The sequence below is a fragment of the Sarcophilus harrisii genome, chromosome 2 (genome assembly GCF_902635505.1).
Source record: "Sarcophilus harrisii chromosome 2, mSarHar1.11, whole genome shotgun sequence".
Lineage (NCBI taxonomy): Eukaryota > Metazoa > Chordata > Mammalia > Dasyuromorphia > Dasyuridae > Sarcophilus > Sarcophilus harrisii.
The window spans coordinates 98768616-98789705 of NC_045427.1; the positions used below are offsets into that span (position 1 = coordinate 98768616).

Sequence of the window (21090 nt, forward strand, 5' to 3'; positions counted from 1 at the left end):
TCAAGCCTGATCACTTACCCCATCTTTAGTTGCTTCCCACTACTTCTAGGATAAAATCCCAAATTTTGGGCCTGACATTTAAAGCCTTTGGCAACATGGCTCTCTTTACAATAACATTTCACATGATTCTTCTTCATATACATTGTTCAGAGTTGCTAGACATTGCATTCTATTTATACTCTTTACATGAGAGCCCCTCTTATGGAATGCCCCCTTTTCTTACCAACAATTTGTAGAATTTTTAACTTTCTTTAAAGCTCAGCTCAGGTGCCTTCTACTCCATGATGACTTTCCTGATCTCTCACTCCCCAGGGATGGGTATATTCTACATCTTTGTATATACTATACACTATATGTCTTTATCTGAATATATGTTACATGTCCCCAGTGAAAAATAAGCTCCTTCAGGGCAAGGAATTTAATTTTTTTCTCTATGTCTGGCCTGTAGTAGGGATGGCTAGGTGGCACTGGGCCTAGAGTAAAGGGAAACCTGAGTTTAAACCTCAGGCACTGATTAGCTGGGCAAATTACTTAATCTCTGTTTGCCTCAATTTCATTTGTAAAATGAGGTTAAGAATAGCATTTATTTCCCAGGACTGTTGTGAGGATAAAATGAGATAATACTTGTAAATGCTTAGCACAATGCCTGGCACATAGTTAAATCTGTATGGATGTTAACTATTATGATAATGATAAGATATTTGTTATTGAGTTGAATGAATATAGAATGATGCAGCCAAAATTAAATCGCTATAGATATAGGAAATCCATTTTACTGGGTATAACAATGTGAATTTTTCAGAAAGTGTTTCCTTTAGCTAATTTTCTTTTTTTAAAACATGTATAATTCTCCTAAATATATTTCCATATTGATCATGATGCATAAGAAAAATCAGATCAAAGGGGAAAAAAACTGAGAAAAAAACCCAAGCAAACAAACAGACAAACAACAATGAAAACAGGTGAAAATACTATGCTTTGATCCACATCCAGGCTCTATATTTCTCTCTCCAGATGCAGATGGCGTTTTCCATCTCGAGTCTATTGGAATTACCTTGAATCACCTCATTGTTGAAAAGAACCAAGTCCATCATAGTTGATCATCACATAATGTTGTTGTTTTTATATTCTCTTGGTTTTGGTACTTCAATAGCTAATTTTCTTGATGACCAAAGCTTACCACTTCAAACACCAAAGCTTACAAATTTTTAAACCATTTTTACTTGAAATCCTGCTCTCCTCCCCCAAAGCAGTCAAAATGGTGTTGCTAAGGCCCATGTATCCCCACATGGCTTTCCTATTCTAAAAAGCTTCAATGGCCCCTCCATTGCCTTCGGGAAAAAACATGTTGCTTTTTTTTTTTTGCCATGTAAAGTCCTGGCTGCATTCTACATCTTTTATTACACTTCTTTACACAATCTACATTCCAACCAGATTGGACTTGTTTGTTGTTCCTTATGTGTAACATTCCATCTCCCTTTGGCAGGCTGACTGGCCCCAATACCTGGAATGTACTTTTCACTTTTTTACGGCAGAACCTGTCTTCCTTTAAAATTTGGCTCCAGTACACATTCTAAATAAAGTCTTTTATGCAGATCAACTAACTAGGTGAAAAAGAGGATAGAATACTAGATATGAGTTCAAATCTGATTCAAGAGCATGCTAGCTCTGTGATCTTAAGCAAGTCACTTTGCCTCAGTTTCCTTAGTTGTAAAATACAGATACTAATGGCCCTTCCAGGGTTACTGTGAGAATCAGATAATAGTTGTAAAGGGCTTAGCACAGTAACTGGCATATAGTAAGAACTATAAAACATGAATTATTGTTATTATTTCCCCTCTCCATTCCCAGATGCTGGTGCCTCATCCTTCCAAAAATATATTATGTTTACTTTGATTATATTTTGTATTTATTTATGCAGTGGTAGAATTCGGTCCCCATCTTCAGTTCTCCAACTGAGCTACATAATCCCAGAAAGCAAGAAGCATAACAGAGGTAATGAGGTATTAATGTGATAATGAAGTATCTACCTTCTTATCTTATAAAGTAAGAAAGATATTCTCTGAATTGGAAGGGGAGGTTGGTTGGTATTGGTTAGATGAAGAGTGGCCAAATCCCTGCTAAGTTTACTAACCACTGGAAGCAAAAGAGTATTTTAAAGGCAGGAAACAGCTTGTGGAGTATCATCTGCTTCTTTCATAGGGCAAAAAAAGGATTATTAATTTTCCTCCCACTACTACTCTCCGCTGCCCGAAAAGAGAAGAGCATCCAGCAGGAAAGAGAGTCACATTCTCCTTAGGGAGACACAGACACAGAGGTAGTATTTTCAAGACAGGAACCAGCTTGAGTGAATATAACCCCAGGCATACAAAAAGAAAAAAGAACTAATCATAACTGAAAGGAAAAATTAGCCTTGGCAATTGGGAGCTGATCATCAGAGAGTAGCAGATCTAAAAAGATCAGACGAGCTACCTTTCCAGTAGAGAGGCTCCATTCAGAAGGAAGGATACGTTGAAAAGAAAAAAAGCACATTGGGAGTCTGAAGTACCATAAGTATGCATGTTGGCCCCATGTATTTCTTACATGTGGGAGATGTACATGGTCATCAAATTTATTTATTTATTTTGCTGAGGCAGTTGGGGTTAAGTGACTTGCCCAGGGTCACACAGCTAGGAAGTGTTAAGTGTCTGAGAACAGATTTGGACTCGGTCCTCCTGACTTCAGGGCTTGTGCTCTATCCACTGCATCACCTAGCTGCTTTCCCCCTATTTTAAATTTTGTCTTTGCATCCTTAGAACCTAGCACTGTGCCTCATGAACAACAGGTACTTAATAACTGTTGCTTTGTTTATTGATTGATGAGTCTCCCTCCTTAAAGTGGATTAATCATAATTGATTCTTTTCTTGATGACTGTCATCACTTTAAACACAATTGTATTTTATCTTGTGATGTATGATTCCCTTAGATACTACCATGATGCATGGCACCATAAATCTAGAGCTGGAATGGACCACAGAGGCCAGTTTGTTCAATCCCTCATTTTATGGATAAAGAAACATAGATAGTTAAAGTACTCCCCCAAGGAGATATGAGAAAGGAATAGAAAGATGAGGAGGAATCAGAGATATGCAGGACAACTTTGAAAGTTATTTGTTGAATTTATTATATATTTAAAAGGAAAAGCAAGCTCTACCTGATAAAGATTTGCAGTTTCATGTATAATCCTCTCCTGCTCTATCACATAGAAACATTCATTTTAATTGATGTTTAAGATCTGAAAAAATAAGGTAAACGAAGGAAATATATGTATATAAATTTCTTTCCCATAAGCACATACATATGTACTTGCATGTGTATCTAACCCTAATCTTGACCAAAGAGTGACAGAAGTTAGGCAAACTTGTCATATCAACTGCTTGATGCATAACTCTAACTTCTTGCATTCCAAACTTACTAAGTCTGAGAAAAAAACATCATTCTTTCCCTTTAATCCACTCCCTTCAAAATTCCTTCCTTCTTTTGCGGGGGTACCATTTTCCTCAGATTAACTCATCTTTATTTCTGTCATCTCCCTCATTTTCTATATCTAACAAGTTGCTAAATCTTGTGGAATCTATCTCTACAAAATCTTTACATCATCTTACTTCAGGTGCTCTTCCCCATTGTAGTTTCTTAACTGATCTCTCTATTTCCATTTCTCTTATTTCTCACATAGCTGCTAAAATAATTTTCCTAAATCAGTCTGATTAATGTCCTTATAATCCTCAATAATCTTCAATTACCTGATTGGTTCTAGGATTAAAGAAAAAATAAGATTTGTTTTTGAAGTCTATTACAATCTACTTCCAGTCTAACTTTTTCAGGTATTTTTTCTCATCACCTGTTTCCATATGCCATGTTCCAGAAAAAAAACTGGTCTATTTGCTGCTTCCCAGATTTAAGATTCTATTTCCTGCCTATATGTCCTCTCCAAGTTTCTTTTCTAATGCTTCCCCCTACCTATTAGAATATTTCAATCCAACTCAGGTGCCATGAGGCATATAACCTTTCTTAATTTTCATAGTTGTTACTATTATTTCTTTCCTCAATTCATATAGTTTTCCTCTCTTCTGTTTACTTGTTAGAATGTATATTTCTTTAGGGAAGAGACAATTAAAATATTTTGTCTTTGTATACTTGGAACTTGGAACAATAGTAGGTGCTTAATAAATGCTTGTTGAATAATTAAACTGAATGCTGAAATGTTAAAGAAAAAGGATGTTTTCAATTTTCACTCAAGTTCTACGGGGAAGACTAACTTCAATTTTCCAGGAAGTAGAAGATGCTGCTATCTAGGGGGATAATACATTCAACCCAATCACCTATCAGGGTGATTTTTCGTGGGGGGTGGCAGGGGAAAGGATAATTTTTCAGCTCTGATAATCTCATTTCAAACTAGAGGAGACCTATCTGGGATCAGAAACCTATGCATTCTCATAACTTTAAAAACAGGTCAGGTTGACTCTAAGGAAACAGAGCCCAGAACAAAGAGTAAGGACTTAGTGTTCCCTAGGAGGAAATCAATATTAGACAACTCCCCTCATTACATTTTCTGGCCTGTCTGGAGCACATAGGGGAAAAAAAAGGCTTCATTCCCGCGTCTAAGGATGCTTTTGGCAGAAACTCTGCTTTCCTGGAGGGGTGTGTGCGCGCTGTCCCTAATTAAAGACCTAGGTAGTGAAAAGGAGGGAAAAAAATATCTTTTTTCTCCTTCCATAAGAGCTGGACTTGCTTTCTCCTTCCATCTTTTCCTGTTACCACCTTCTCCTGCAGCAACCTCACTCACAAAGGTAGCAAATTTCTTTAGAAAGACAAAAGCCTAAGGGTCTCCCTCAGAGATTTATCCTTCCCTGTGTTCTCAGTTTTAGTTTTTATCTGACAATTCTCCCTTCCTTTCTCGCCCTCTTTCCTCCCCGCCTCAAATGCAGGGTGAAGCTACCTCTCAGCTACTGCACCCCTGAATCCCATCGAAGAGAACTCTCCCCTGATTTTCTCCCCTTCCTTGAAAGAAGCTGCCTGAATCAGGGCGTGGAGCGGGCACTTCAGCCACAGGGTGGCGCGCGAGAATTTCCTAGGTCCAGGCTGGCCATAGCTGCTTCTGATCTCCTTGCTCCTCTTCCCTTCCTCCCCACGACCCCCCGCAGGGAAGTCCCCTTTCCCCCTCCCCCTCCCCCCTTGCCTCCCCATCCAGACAAGGAGGGATGGTGGGCCGAATGACTGTCTTACTTTAGAGGCTGCTGCCCAGGACGGCAGCCACGCCTGGTCCATGTGTCCGGGGGCTGCTGCTTGCAGTGGGCGGTTCCCTAAGCTCCGCTCCGCCTCCTCTGGTCCAGCTCCATCTCCTCCCCCTTCCACCTCCATCACCTGCTCCTCCTCCGCGCTCCCGGTCTGAAGCATCCCCACTGCAGCAGCGGAGCTGAGCAGCAGCGCAGCTGAGCAGCAGCGCCGGGGCGGCCGGATGCGGAGCGCGCCGGCGGCGGCGGCGGCGGCAGCGGGGAGGGATGCGAGCAGCCCCAGCAGAGTCTTCAGCAGCCGTCGCCGCCTCCGGCCCCGGCTGGGCTTGACCGGCCCTTTGCAAGCTCAGGACAGAGAAAACGAGGGGCCGGGGGGAAGGGGCGGGGGGGCGAAGGAAAGTGCGTAGCGTGTCGGTCTTTGGGAGGCGGAGGGGCACACTTGCACTAGGGCGTGGAAGGAGAGGCGGGGAAAGGCAGTTGCCTTCGGACCTCCCCGGACGGACGCGCTCCTGGACTCCTCCAACATGTACTTGCGCAGAGTTGGGACTGGTCCCCGCGGGAACACGCGGGCCGTCTCCCCGGCTGGGGGGTGTGAGAGCGCGCGTCCGGGGATGGAGATGGAGACATAGAATGGGCGCACCGCTGGACCCCCGCAGCCCGAGCCCAGCAACGCCCAGGCGGCCCCGGTGACTTGCGGAAGCCCTGTGGCTGAAGCCGCCGAGCGGGGCGGGCGGGTGGCGGGTGGGCACGTTTGCCCGGCAGCCCTCCGGTCTTCCTGCACCCTCTCCTTGTGTGGCTCTTCCTGCACTTTCCATCCGGCCCCACTTCCCACGAGAGGAACGTCATGTCCAAGGCTGCCGGGGGCGCGGCGGCGGCGCCAGCGGGGGCGGAAAGTTGCTCTAGTCCCGCCGCCTCGGCCGTGGTCGAGGACCTGTCCAAAGTGTCAGACGAGGAGCTGCTCCAGTGGAGCAAGGAAGAGCTGATCCGCAGCCTCCGCCGCGCCGAGGCGGAGAAGGTGAGCGCGATGCTGGACCACAGCAATCTCATCCGAGAGGTGAACCGCCGCCTGCAGCTACACCTCGGCGAGATTCGCGGCCTCAAGGTAACCTCTCAGGGCGCGCCGAGGGTCCGGGTGGGAGGCCGTGAAAACCTCTCTCCCCCCATCTCTCTCGCCATCCCTTCGGCTCTCTCCATCCGTCTCCTTTTTCCCAGCTCTCATCGCTCTCTCCCATTCTCTTCCCTCTCCTTTACCCCTCTTTTTTCTCTCTCCTCTATTCCCCATCCTCACTTTCCTTCTTTTGTCCTCCGTCCCCTCCCTCTTTTTTTTAATTCAATCCTATTTTTTTTTTCTTTCTTAGATAAAATCACGAGAAATTGAGAACAAAACAGGGAGGTACTATCTAAAGTTTTTCTTAATAAAAACAAATGACCTCTTTTCTCACCCCTAATCACTCTGTTTTGGTAACTTTTCCCAAACTTTGTTGGCATTTGGTTTTTCCCTCAGTTTTTAAACTAGCAGGCTAGTGGAGCCCTGGCCCAGTCTGGCTTTCCTGCCATTAAGGGGGCAAGTGCGAAAATGGAATGAGTGACTATTCCTGAAGCTGTGGGGAAGCTCTTCCTCCCTCCCCCCCCCCAACTTTTAAAACTTGGACAGAGAAACCAAATCTCAGGGCTCTTTCTTGGAGTAATGAAGGTGTGTTACTGCAGAAGAATATTTTCACTTGAGAAAGTAAACCAGCATCAAGGAAAGAATATGTATGTACTTGGTTGGACAGTGAGGCTCAACTATATGAGAAAAGAAAAACCAGAGTTGTAAAAGGAAGGAAATCAGATTTAATAGCAATTAACTGGAAGAAAATAGCCTTAAACTGCAGGATGAGACTGGAAAGAACTTAATCTACCTCATCTGAATGCAAACCCCCTCCAGCTATCTCCCTATCTTTTCCTCCAGAGATAGTTGAGCAAATTATAAATGGACTTTATAAGAATCATCACCACTTTCCTTTTTCTATTCAAATGTTTTGTCTCTTATTGAATCTGGAAGTAAGTACTTTCAGGAGTAAACATTTTATTTCCCCAATCTTCCTGGTAGTCTGATATAAGAATCCCCAGGTCCATAGGATAGTAACAGTTTGCCCAAGTGTCAAATTGTGATGCTATCATTTTGGGTCAAGACTTTTTGCTTTGGAAGAGGAATGCCATTAGGAGTAACTTTTTTTTTGTCCTTTTTAATAAAAAATGCCAAATGAATATAAAAACCTCCTTATGTGCTTAACTGAATAAGATGGCTGGGAAGGCTCTTGATTTAGTTATCAAACTTTACTTTCTGAGTTTGTGAATGATAACTCTTTTCTTCCTTTCTCTAATTGTTCTGGATTTGTTTATAGAAAGTCAAATAACAGATGAAATGACTGCAGGAATAATTTGGAGTAAAATCATACACACAGATAGTGCTCCCTTCTCCTTCCCAATCCTTTTACTTTTAATAATACCTTCTGACTCCAAATTGCTCAGTTGAAGAAAAAAAATTAGGTGAAAAAGAGTAGGAAGGACAGAGAAGGCACATCAAAAAATCTCTTGATTTGAATGGTGTGTCATGTTAGAATGCTGCAGTAATGTGGCAGTCCTAATGGGGAAGGAGACTTGAGGTATGTCAGGATTGTCATGTGATCTCAAAGATCACTGAAATCTGAGAAATCTGAGAAATTCTGTTGCATGGTTGTTTGGTTCTTTCATTGAAATAGACATTTATTTATTTGAGTACCTGCTGTATGTAACTGTGTGTGTATTTCTGTGTGTGTGTGTGTGTGTGTGTGTGTGTGTGTGTGTATTAAACAAAAAGACAAGACAAAGAAGTCTAATTTGTTAGGGAGATTTAGCCAGGAATAAATTGGATGATGACTATCTCCCCCCACTTCATTATCTTGTATGTTTTTTAGCTATAATGTAACTGAGAATTTGTCCTTTTAATGATACTTGCCCCTCTTTCCTTTAAATTAGACATTGACCTTGAAGTTCAATAACTTTCAAAAGACCTTTTCATACTCGTTTCAAATTATCAGTATACATTCATTTCTAACATTCTTACTTAGGGAAACAATGATTAAAGTCAGCACTGTTTCTAATAAACTTACATAGGAAACAGTGGCTAAATCAAACAGCTTGACTGAAAGCAAGATAATATTAGCACAGTGAAGCCCAAATTCATAGTCTATGAAACTCACTGGAATAGAAATTCCACCTCTCAATGATGGACCTTCTTAGGTCAGGTGCAGATAATTGGAGGCAGAATAGTACAATGATAAGTGTATGGTGAAGTCTGAGGTCCATCATTTTAATGCCAGTTCTATTACGGAATCATTGAACCTCTCTGCTTTTTAGATCCCTTTCTAAAAATAAGGGGGTTAAACTAGATGGCTTCTTAGTGTTCTATCTCTAAATCTATGTTCTTGTCACATTGGGACAGATTTCTGCCTTTCCCCATCCTCCCTAGGTAACATTTACTGGAGAATGACTAGATAGGTGTAAGAGATCTATCATGGAATGGGATTTGGCTCCATGTCCTTGTTTCTCACCAATCTAGTAAGGTCCCTTCTTGAATTCAGGATTTTCTCCTAAATTTGATTCCTTTTGTTATTAATATGAAAGGTGTGTAGTTTCTTGTTAGAAATGATACTCTCTAACCTAAACCAAACCCAGAATGGATAATGATTTTTTGGAAAATAGTCTGTTTATTATGCGCATTTTAAAAATGGGATAGAATAGTAACATTACAACTACAGTATTTATTAATGCATCTTACTAATCTAAGAAATTGAATAATTTGAGTAATGTCTTTTGTTGTTTGGGGTGATTGTTCTTTTCTAATTCTGAGACTAAAATCATCAGTAATTTCAATGTGAAGAGTAAAGGCACAGAGAGAATACATTCTCCCAAATCTGTTTCTTTTCATTTCTATTTGCATCACTTAGATTAATTAAGGGTCTCATTATCTCTTCCAATTGGCCTTTCCATCTCCTTTCTTTGCTTTGCATCACATTATTGGCCTTTCCTACACACCATTGCCAGATTAATCTTTCTAAATCATATTCTCTTTTTAAGAATCTTTGTTGGTTAATTAGAGTTCAGACTTCATTTCTGTCGCTTAAGGCTATGCAAACAGTTTCATTTCATCTTTCTGACCTCATCTCACACTGCTGACATTAACAACATACTTTATCTTTAAAATATTACTGTATACATAGTTCTCCTGGTTCTGCTCACTTCTCTTTGCATCACTTCATAGAAATTTTCTTAGTTTTCTCTGGAATCATCCTCTTCAGTTCCTTGTTCCCTCTTTATTCTTCCTGGAATATATATTGCTTTTCCACATCTTCCTCTTTACTGATTCCAGTCCCAACTCCCAGGAAAAAAATCTCTTCTTCCTCACTTCCTTCTTTTAAGAAACTGTCCAAATCTTACCTTCTTGTTTAGACTTGCCTCAAATGGGGCCTCCTGTAGCAGTCCTTCCTGGTCTCTCTCAAACAAAACCAGAACAGTTTCTCATTCATCACTAAAATCTCTCTAATTCTTGGCAGACACACACAGTAGGTGAAATGCTCATTATTGTGAATGAATGCATATCTTCTGTTGCTGTAAAATAACCAAAAAACCCCAAAACCTCAGAAAAGGAACCAAATAACTTGGGAATCAAAATTGACCTTTCAAAACATAAATGTGTTAAATGGCTTTCTTCTGGAGTAGTAAGTGATGATCTTTTGATATTAGAGGATAGAAAAGGTAGTTAGTGAATAGAGAACGGAATTGTCAGGAGGAGCTAGATATGGATCCTACCTTGGACACAGTTAATGTCATACTGAGCAAGTCATTCAACCTCTGCTTCCTCACTTGTAAAATAGGGATAATAATGGTATTATACTTATTGCATGCACAGGGTTTTGATGAGCCTAAAGAGAGATAATGTGAAGTGCTTTAAGATCATACAATATTTAACAAGAGGAGATTTACTTAAATCATTATAAGGAAAAGGATATTCAAGGGGGAGGGGCATTGAGGACCACTTGTATTGATTCAGAAGATCAAAATTCTTTTGCCTGTGCTGTGTTCATTGTGATCCAAGAACCAAGCATGCTTAGTTGAGCTTGGCTCAGTAATCTTGTAGCTGCTTTGTACTCAGGTCATGAGAAAGTGATGTCAGCAGCCAGAGCCTTTAGTCTCCTGTACCAATCAAATTTTGAGTATGATCTTAATACTTTCAAGGAAGAACTAGCGTGTTGCATTTGGATGAAAGAGTATGATTGAAATTTATACTAAAATGCTGAGGTTAATGAAAAATCTTGAGGGTTTTTTTTTGCTAACTAAAAATACTTAGTTTTAGTCAATTATTTTCCTCAGTATCTCCAGTTTTTCATAAATTGTCTATAACATTAAAGATTCTGATTTCTACATATTGAAAACCAATATAGAAGAGATTGTCTAAAAATGACTTTAAAAAACTATCTGCTTTGAGGAGCTACTTTTTTTAGCTTGGCCATTTCAGTGTTCAAGTCACCTATCAGTGGCTCAAATTTGCATCAGTTCACAACTTTGAAAAAAATTAGACTAGTCTTTCTATATCAGTTAAATATTTAATGAGTGCCTGCTGTACATTAAGATACTTTGGGGGAATATGTTGTTCATCCTTCCTTCTCAACGAAGACCTTGGCATCAGGGAGGAATATGGTACACCTGTCTTCAAAGAAAGGATCTATATTTGGATGAATAGGTGATTAAAATTTAAAAAAGTGAAAGATGTCATGAGTAGAGGGGGAGAGTAGATTGTGACAATGGTCAGGAAACAGTAGAGTGGTCAGTCTGTATGAGGCTAGAAATAGCGAAGACTAGCTGATCAGAAGCCTATTGATTATGTCTGTGGATCACTAAGGTTTACAAAGTACTTTCCTCACAACAACCCTTCAAAGCAGGTGTAAATATTATAATTACCATTTTACAGATGAGAAAATTGGTCTTAAAGAAATTAACAATTTGTCTAAGGTCACATACTTAGGAAGTGACAGAACCAGCATTTAAACATGGATCTTAACTGATTCCAAGCTTGGCATCCTTCTACTAAATACTATTTCTGCTGCTAATTAAAATGAAAAATTAAGTGATAATTTAGGTCTGAAACTCTGATTTTCTCAGAATAGAAAACCCTTAGAACAGAATTTTTTTCTACTATCTATAACTTGCAATTTCAAAAAATTTCACAGTCACTAAGAGACAAAGACACTTGGTTTGCCATTTCCCTCTTCACCTATTTTATTGATGAGGAAACTGAGGCAAACAGGATTAAGTTACATAATTAAAATCTATTTCAGGTTGGATTTGAACTCAGATTTTCCTTGCTTCCTGGATATTACTATGCCCTCTAGGTGCCCAGTCATAGATCGAATATGGGTTCAAGGCAGGACTAACTTCCAGGTCTTTCTGATTCTAAGATCTTTTATTCACTATGTGTTGTTTCTTATTATTTTTCTTTAGACCTTGAAAATATGCTGCTACTAGTCTGCATATCTATACGTATTATAAATATTCCATAATGAAGTGAAAGTTGTAGTTTCGTGGAGAGTTTTGAACTAACTTTCTAGGTTATATGATCTAGGTATCTAGATCATCCTGGGTTTATATAAATTACAGTTCATTTCTTTTGGTCTCCAACTGGATTATTAGATGTTATTAGGTCATACACTGTGTCTTTTTCATTTCTGACTCACTCACCTATTGTTTAAGAGGGAAATAAAATTATTGGAGTGTAAGGAGGATCTCAGAGTGATTATGTAAAGAATCAAATTCCTTCTAGAGGAAATGGCATTGGGCCATTTCCTTAGTGAATGGTATGTGAGAAGAGTGGGGGTTCTTGCAACTCTCATTTTTTATGGGTACAAGGAATGAAGGGATGTTGTGGTGGGCTAGCCACTCAATTTCTCTAGGTCAGTCTCACCCAAATTAACCATACTGCTGTCCTCTGATTGTCTTTACAACTCACTTTTCCCCTTTCTATCTTTTCCTCTGGTAACAACAAACAAATAAACAAGGTTATTCCCGGAAAGGATGTCAATTATTGATCCACAATTTTATTCCTGTGTCTTCTCTTCTGAAAAATGAGGGAGTTGGACTTTATATCCTGTGATTACTCACTCAGTCAGCAAACATTTATTAAAAGCTTACTGCATATAATGGGATGATTCAAGCCAGTTCCAATAGACCTATGATGGAGAGAGCCATCTACACCCACAGAGAGGACTCTGGGATCACAACCTAGAATTTTCACTTTTTGTTCTGGTTTGCTTGAATTTCATTTTCTTTCTCATTTGTTTACTTTTGATCTGACTTTTCTTATGCAGCAAGATAATTGTATAATTATGTAAGCCTCTATTGGATTTAACATATATTTTTACCATGTTTAACATATATTGGATTACATGCCATCTAGGGGTGGGGGTGGGAGGAAGAGGGCAAAATGGGAATGCAAAGTTTTTCAAGGGTCAGTGTTGAGAAATTCTCCTTGCATATGTTTTGAAAATAAAAAAAAAAAACTTCAACAAAAATAAGAAAGATTATTTTTTAAAAAAGCCTACTGCATGCCAGGGATGTGTGGGAGATAGAAAAACAAAAATTAAATAGTGCCTGCTCTCAAAGTGCTAATCTGATTAATTGTTCTAAAGTGTATTTAGCTAGTAACACCCATTATCCTGATTAACCTGCCTGTGGGCGTGTACATCACTTATTAGTTATACACCTTGATTTGGTGTATGAGTGTGTGTGTGTGTGTGTGTGTGTGTGTGTATTCTTTTAAAAAAATTATTTTTATTTACAAAAATATGTGTGGGTAATTTTTCAATACCGACCCTTGCAAACCTTGTGTTCCAAATTTTCACCACCTCCCCATCCCCTCCCCTAGATGGCTGGTAATCCAGTACATGTTCGATAGGTTAAAATATTAAGTGAAATCCAATATATGTATAGACATTTATACACTTATCTTTCTCAACAAGAAAAATTGGATCAAGAAGGAAAAAAAAAAAACCCGAGAAAGAAAACAAAATAAAAGCAAACAACAACAGAGAGAGTGAAAATACTATGTTGTATTCCTGTTTGTGTGTGTATTTTCAATACTTTTTTTTTTTTTTTGGATATTTTTCAAGTTTCAATTTCCTTTATCTTTCCTTTTTTTCAGTTTCCTTTATCCCTAATTGAAGTCTGTTCATCAGAGTCCGCTTATCCTGGAATAGGATAAGCACCTCCCCCCCCCCCAATTCTTATACCTCCCAGTGGCTTGATACCCAGTAGATTTGCCAGTCTGCCAGGAGGGGATAGCCTGACGCTAGTAATGTGAGGATGAGAAAACTTTGGAACCCGGATTTCATGAATGGCTCTCCCTGTCTCTTTGCAGGACATTAACCAGAAGCTTCAAGAGGACAACCAAGAGTTGAGAGACCTTTGTTGTTTCCTGGATGATGACCGGCAGAAGGGGAAAAAGGTGTCCCGTGAGTGGCAGAGACTGGGCAGATATACGGCCGGGGTGATGCACAAGGAAGTGGCCTTGTATCTGCAGAAACTGAAGGAGCTCGAAGTGAAGCAGGAGGAGGTTGTCAAGGAGAACATGGAGCTCAAGGAGCTCTGCGTGATGCTGGACGAGGAGAAGGGCGGCTGCGCGGGCAGCCGCAGCTCCATCGACAGCCAGATCAGCTTGTGCCAGCTGGCGGCCTCCGCGGCCCCCTACGTGCGGGACGTGGGGGACGGCAGCAGCACCTCCAGCACGGGGAGCACCGACAGCCCCGACCACCACAAGCACCACGCCGGCGGCAGCCCCGAGCATCTGCAGAAGCCCAGGGCCGAGGGCAGCCCCGAGCACGCCAAGCACAGGAGCGGCAGCCCCGAACACCTGCCCAAAGCCAGGGTTTCTGGCAGCCCGGACCACCAGAAACAGCTCAAGGGACCCAGTCCGGAGCCCCACAAAGCCATCAAGGGCGGCCCCGAGCAGCAGAGGCAGCCCGGCGGGAGCCCGGAGACCCTGCCGAAGCACGTCATCAGCAGCAGCCCCGAACACTTTCAGAAGCACAGGCCCGGCGGGAGCCCCGAGCACCCCAAGCACGGCGGCGGGAGCCCCGAGCCCCTGCAGAAGCACGTTCTCAGCGGGAGCATGGAGCACCTGCCCAGGGCCCGGGGGACCAGCCCCGAGCACCTCAAGCAGCACTACGGAGGGAGCCCCGAGCATCACAAGCACCTGGGCGCGGGAGGCAGCAGGGAAGGCACCCTCCGGAGGCAGGCGCCCGACGACCTCTCCCCGCATCACAGGAGTGTGTACAGTGGAATGAATGGTGGGTCAGTACGCGCCATGGGCACCTCTTTTGCTGGAACTGCCAACTAGGACCAAGGAATAGCATGCCAGCTATTGGAATGAGTAATCGTTCTGGGAGGGGGAAGGATTTATCTAGTGATGACCCATTGGGGTTTTTTTCCCATTCGTACACCTCTGAGTAGTTGATTAGGTCCGGAGAAGCGAGATGAGAAATCTCGCTGTGGTGTGGGGTGTCCGCGCGGAATGTGTAGGGATTCCAGGTAGTCTGGAAATTTCAGGTAAAAGCTGTCTCCCAGCTTACGGGCTCTAATTTACCTGTCTTCTCTTGTTGCTGAATGGTTGCCCAAGTTTATTATTTAACTATTGAGCATATTTGTACATTGGAGGTATCTACATGAGCATGGAAAAAAAAAAAGATATAATTTTGTCAACAGTTAGTTTGGGCCTTATTTGCCTAAAAAGTCAGTGTGTTCTCCATTAACCGGAGGTTGTACCCTAAATCTGGGCTTTTCAATGGGTTAAGTTGCTTCTTGAATACATTTTAAATCCTTTCCATCTCCCATAGCATTCAAACAATCGATCTTTCTCTATTTAAAGATTTTTCAGAAGATTTTAAAGGAGCGCACTGTGCATTTAATAATTAGATGCAAAAGGACTCCCCCAAAGGGGAGGAGTTTAATTTTATCCCCTGAAATGTAGCATGGTGCAGTGAAAAATCAATGGGTTTGGAATTAGAGGACCTGGACTCAAATTTTATCTATTCCATTTCCCATCTCTATGACCTTGCAAAAAAGTCACTATTTTTTATTGGGACTTAGTTTTCTCATCTGTAAAAGGAAATTTGACCAGATACCCTTTAGGTTCCCCTTCAGGTTCTATATCACTGATTCATGATTCTTTAAAGTGAACAGGCACAAATTCTGGTTTCTAAGTCATGATATACCTTGAATTTTCAGAGACAACAAACCAGAGTTAACTGCCATTTCCCTCAATAAAGGTAGATTCATTTTCTGCATCTTGGTTTTGGAACTTGAATTTTAGAAACTACACACACACACACACACACACACACACACGAATTGTTTTTAAGTCCCTCTATGCTACTTGTGGTTGAGTCACCATGTGATGGAAGTGATCAGTAAGGAGGCTACAAGTTGACTGAAAATTCAACCTTTCTACTCCCAATCACCCTCCAAAATATCAGTAGTTATTCACTTCATTTAAATGTTGCTTCAGAGATTGCATGAGGGAGGCTCTGATCAGTGTGTAAATATACTGCTAATTTTAGTGGTGACTTTGAAGGAGTAAATTTTCAATATTGTATTTGGGGATTTAGCTGTTGGATTTCATTTTATCTTAATCCTTCTCTCATGGTGCTGAAAATTGACTCCTCAAGCTCATAGCTTCTAATGCATCCAGTGTTCTTTTAAAAGCATTCATAAAAGGAAAGAGAAATGGTAGCAGAGTCACAGGATTACATTCATTGGGCAGTTTATGTTTGAAGATGGAGGCTGAGACTGAAGCCAAATCTGTCCCAACAACAGATTGATCAAAATTTCAAGATTTCTTGTTTCTCCTGGTCTTTGTGGAGGAACTTTGGGTTCCTTTGTTTCTACAACAGTCCAAATAATTTTAATGTTACCCATGATGAGAAAAGTTGTCTAAGAAGTTTGGTTTAAGAAGGAATGGATGCACTGGTTGAAAAATTAGTATTACTGTATTTTTCCTTGTCTTGCTCTGCTATCTTATATGTGAAATATAAATATGAGTGAGCCTTGCTTGAACAATAGCATGCAAAAAAGACGTGCTCAAATGGATACATTTAGAGCTGTTGGTTCATTTCACAACAGGATTCTTCTCACTATCGAGCTCCCTTAGTCCGATTAAATGATAATTTTATGATATTCATAAAACCTATTTTATGGCCATTCCTTCAGGAATACATCTAGTGCATAAAGTGAGGTACATTTGTTTAGGAGAAAACCATCAGAACAAGATTTAAGACTTATGTTTACATTGATTCAGATTTATTTTGCAATTCAGATGAAGTGCCCCTTTTGCCCCCAATGTAGCAAGGATACATTTAGAGCCATTGGTTCATTTTCAACAGAATCACATTTAATACAGCAAAAGTCTGAACATAATTAGTCTATGGTGCATGTGAGTTGTACCCTGCAATGCAGCATTTCCATGTCTTGTCCTGTTTGCAAATATTTTAGGTATATTTCAAATTTGTACTTAAGTATTGCTCATCACTGAGTTGCCCTTCCCAGAGAACATTATTTAATTTCAAGACTCTCATCATATTCAGAATATAATAAGTATTGGGGAAAGATGGGGTGGCGTTTAACTTGGTAATCTATGCCTTTTGTGGCAATTCCACAATGTCTTGATTGCACTACACTATGGAGAATGGAAGATAATTCATTCAGAGATTGGCTCTGGAATCCAGTTTCTTAGAACTGTGGTGTGTGATTCTGTATGGGGTCTCATAATTGAATGTGAAGGTCGTGAATTTATGGCTGATTAAATCAGTAAATGTTTGATTTGTAGAAATATTTTATATACGTATATGCAGGATAATGTAAAAATTTCTTGGGAGAAAAAGAGTTGTGAATAGAAAAAGTTTAAGAAGCCCTGATCTAGGATTGCGATATCCAACTCAAATGGAAACAGGGCCACTAAATCATACATGATAATATCCCTTTGGGCCACATGTTGAATTAGAAAACTACATTAATATTGTCTGTGTTCTGCTGTGTTTTTATTTTGTTAAATGTTTCCCTATTATCATTTAATCTGTTTGAGTCAGCACTCAATATTGTGGCCTCTGTTTGACTTCTCTGGGATATCAACATCGCTATTCAAAACATGATGATTTGGGACAGATAGGTGTTTCTTATGATGTTTCTTATGATACACCTATTAATTGTTAACTCGGAAAAGTGCTCTTGTTTGTGGTAGGTAGAGAGAAATTGAGACTGAGATGAGAAACTTGTACTATCTAGACAATTCATTAAGTGGGGAATGGACAAGATGTCATTCTTTCTGGAATCTTATACAAGAAAAAAGTGAACATCAATGGGGAGGTTGTATTGGGATTTTATAAAATTATGTTTAAGTTTGGGCATCTTCAAACCAAGTTAAGCTTTTAGGTGGGAAGTAAGGGGAAAGACAGGTTAAACATGTGCCCTTAAGATTTTCCTTAAGATTGCAAGTGAAAAGCAATGTAGATGCTAGGATTCTTTTCTTCCCTCCTCATCCAAGTCTATCTGGCTGTTGTTCATTTAGTCTTGGTAAAAAACAAACATTCAAAACACATCATGAAAGCATTTTATCTTTTAAATATTTTACTCTGCTATCTTTAGGCAAAACTACAATTTGGGAAAGGGCCATTTTGCAAATAGGAAGTTTGATGCATCACTCTTGGTGTTTGGAAATGAAAGCATTTTGGCTTTGGCTTCCTGCATTTTACATTTGAAAACAAAGCTATTAGTCCCACATGGGCTGTGCATTGTTAGCATGAGCTAAGCAGATGTAGCCCCTCAGAATGGAATTTTCACTCACCTATCTCCATGGGGAGTTGGGATCATGTTTAGCCCTCTTAAGGTTAAAGTACTCACCCTTCCAAAGCCAATGAAGTCAGGAAACCAGTTGGCACATTGAAAGGCCTTTAACAAGAAACTTTCCTGAACGGGGGTAAACTCTGGAGTTCTTTTTGTTAGAGGCTGGTCATCTTGCTTAAAGTGTGGATGACTCAGATTTTCTGACAGCTGGTTAGTCTGGGAGAAACCAGTCTTGCAGATAGGGATCATTCTGCTGATCAGAATTTTAACTCCCAAAAAGGAGTTATCCCTCTGGAGATTTTGAATAACCAGGAACATTTTCCAGGTGGAAAGATGGCAAACTGTCTGATTTTAGGCAAATAAACTGGGATGAATGCAGAAGTCCAGGGCTCTTCCATCATCTGAAAATGATTGTTTAAATTCACTTAGCAATGGAAATAAATATAGTACAAGCTCCTTAGGTTAGATTTAAAGCCTTCCACATTCTGCTTCTAGCTTCCCTTCTTAGTCAAAACACCCTCTATGTTTTAGCCAAATTGAATTGATAGAAATTACCTAAATTCAGTCTGCCATCCTCTGTACCCCACATTCAAATAGGCTGTCCCCTATGCTTGGAACATATTCCTTTCTTAGCTCTTCCTGTTAAAATTCCTCTTCCCCCACCAAGGCTTAGGTTTTTAAGCCTTCCCTAATCCCCCCAATAGATGGAAGTATTCTTTACCTCCCTCAGAGTTTCTCAGAATACTCTGGATCTCTCCTTTGTCCCATCACTCCTTAACTTGTATTGTGCTTACCTGTGTACGTGTTATATTCCCTGTAGTAGATTGTAAGCTCTTTAAGGGCAGGGACTATGGAATTTTTGTTTTTCCACTTGTGTATCACCAGCACCTAACACTTCACCTTGCACAAAGCAAGTGTTTAATAAACGTTTATTGAATCGAATTCTGTTGGTTTTAATTTACTTCCTTATAATGTATACGATGAAAAATTGCTTCCATTTTTGATTTCATTTGCTAGAGTCTTTCCTGTTAAATTCAGAATCCATCAGGGGTTTTGCCTTCTTGAAAATGCACTATTAGAGTAATAAGCTCTCTTTTCCTTTATCATTCAGACTGATACTTTGCCACTTAACACATTGTTTGGAAAGGATAGGAAGAGATGTCTGAGAAATGAGATGGGAAGGCATAAATCTTTCACCTATCATTCTGTCCCCTCCTATACCTGAGTGAACCATCTATTCCACAAAACAGGACATGTGGATGAACAGGTGCTGTACCCACTACTCTAGCCACAGTTCCATTTGTCCTGTCCCTGCTTAAAACTCTTCAGTGATTCACTATTTTATACTAAATAAATTTCATATTTGACAGTCAGATAAGTTCTTATACAACCTGGTACCATTTTGTTGCTCAAGATTTACTGCATATAATTTTTACTGCATGATGCTCCCCAATTAAATCAGACTTTGCTCTGCTGACATATACTTTTCTGCCTCCATATCTTTGCTTACCATACACTTTGTCTCCCTGTACTTGAAATGTTCTACTCATCCTTTAGAGCCCAATTAAAATGCAGGCTCTTTAATGAAGACTTCCCTAATCACCTTGGTTGGCAATGACCTTTCACCTCTAATTTCACACGGCAGTTTATTTTATACCTTTCTAATCTGCCAAGCTGTTATGGTTTATTTTTAGTTGGCTATATACCTGCATTAATTCTCTCTTAGACAGCTAGCTCCATAGGGATGGCAGCCCTATCTCATTTAAGCTTTGTATCTTCCCCTCAGTGCCTATCATAATCCTCTGCATGCAATAAGTTTCAACAAATGTTGGTTGAATGTTTTAATGAACTACACAGTATGCTTCCTTCAGGAAGGAGACTGTAAGATGAACTTCTTCCTCAACTGCATCATTCAGAGGGCAATCACCTTTAGTTAGGATGGCTGCTTCTGAGATAAGACACACTATTAGAAGTTTGGTTAAGGATTTAGGCTATTGAAATTGTTTTAAGTTAAAATTGGAAAACCTTCATGCAGAGTTAAGACTTCTTTACTCTGTGAAAGGAAAACTGTGCTTCTATTTCTGAGTCACAAAAATGTGGCAGGGGGTATGTTAGAGCCAGTTCTTGTGGCTAAATAATTGTTAAAATTCTAGTATGAGCATTATATCTGGGAACTCATCAAATGCTGCAAATTGGGGCTTGATTTATTGTTTTATTGTTGTCTAGACTTAGAAAAGTGAGGGGGAAAACGTTAAATGCTTTTCTCCGAGATCTGGTTGTTAAAGATCTCCCAGAGCACCCCTGGATGTAGGGAACCTGTTGTGATGGAGAAAATACTAGAGCAAAAGGGTTGAGTCTGAATCTCAGCTCTCAGATACCTGTGTGCTAGCTACCAGAGCTAATGACATTGCTTCTCTGGGATTTCATCTTCCTCATCTGAAAACTGAGATGGTTCAAATAGGTCACAGGATAATGGATGGTCTCTTATTTTATGATGAAGAAACCAATTCCCAGAGAAAGTAAATGACTTGGCCAGTGTTTTATAAGCAATAAACTACATAGGTTTTGAACAAAGATTCTCTAACTTCAAAGTTAGTCCTCTTTTACTCCATCATGTTGCATACCAAGTATAGTATCTAACCAAATTCCCTTTCAACTCTAAAACACATAAACTAATTCATATACATTTATAAATTTTGCATTGGAAACAACAATATACATGTTATGTAGATGAAAGCAGAATGTGCAGATTTTCCTATGAAGATGAATGCCTTCTGATGTCTCCTTTCAAGTGTTTTCTTAAGTGTTATGCTGCATAATACACTGCATTAGTTTCCAAATGGTATTAGGAGACCCAGAGGAACGCCCCTATCACATGAGGGTAGATCCCTTATGGAGCATTTATAGA

General features: G+C 40.1%; 1 protein-coding gene across 4 annotated transcripts in view; it reads left to right on the forward strand.

Annotated features, from left to right (window-relative positions):
- The first annotated feature begins 5243 nt into the window (after positions 1-5243).
- The window catches only part of CCDC85A (coiled-coil domain containing 85A), a 226775-nt gene continuing 210928 nt past the window's right edge, over positions 5244-21090 (forward strand). The window contains exons 1-2 of one of the 4 annotated variants that reach the window (XM_031950507.1): positions 5244-6375; positions 13708-14635. In XM_031950507.1, the coding sequence (XP_031806367.1) occupies positions 6118-6375; positions 13708-14635 (1186 nt within the window). In that variant the 5' untranslated portion in view covers positions 5244-6117. The remainder of the gene's footprint in view (positions 6376-13707; positions 14636-21090) is intronic. The other 3 variants (XM_023494941.2, XM_023494942.2, XM_023494944.2) reach the window with 3 other exon arrangements.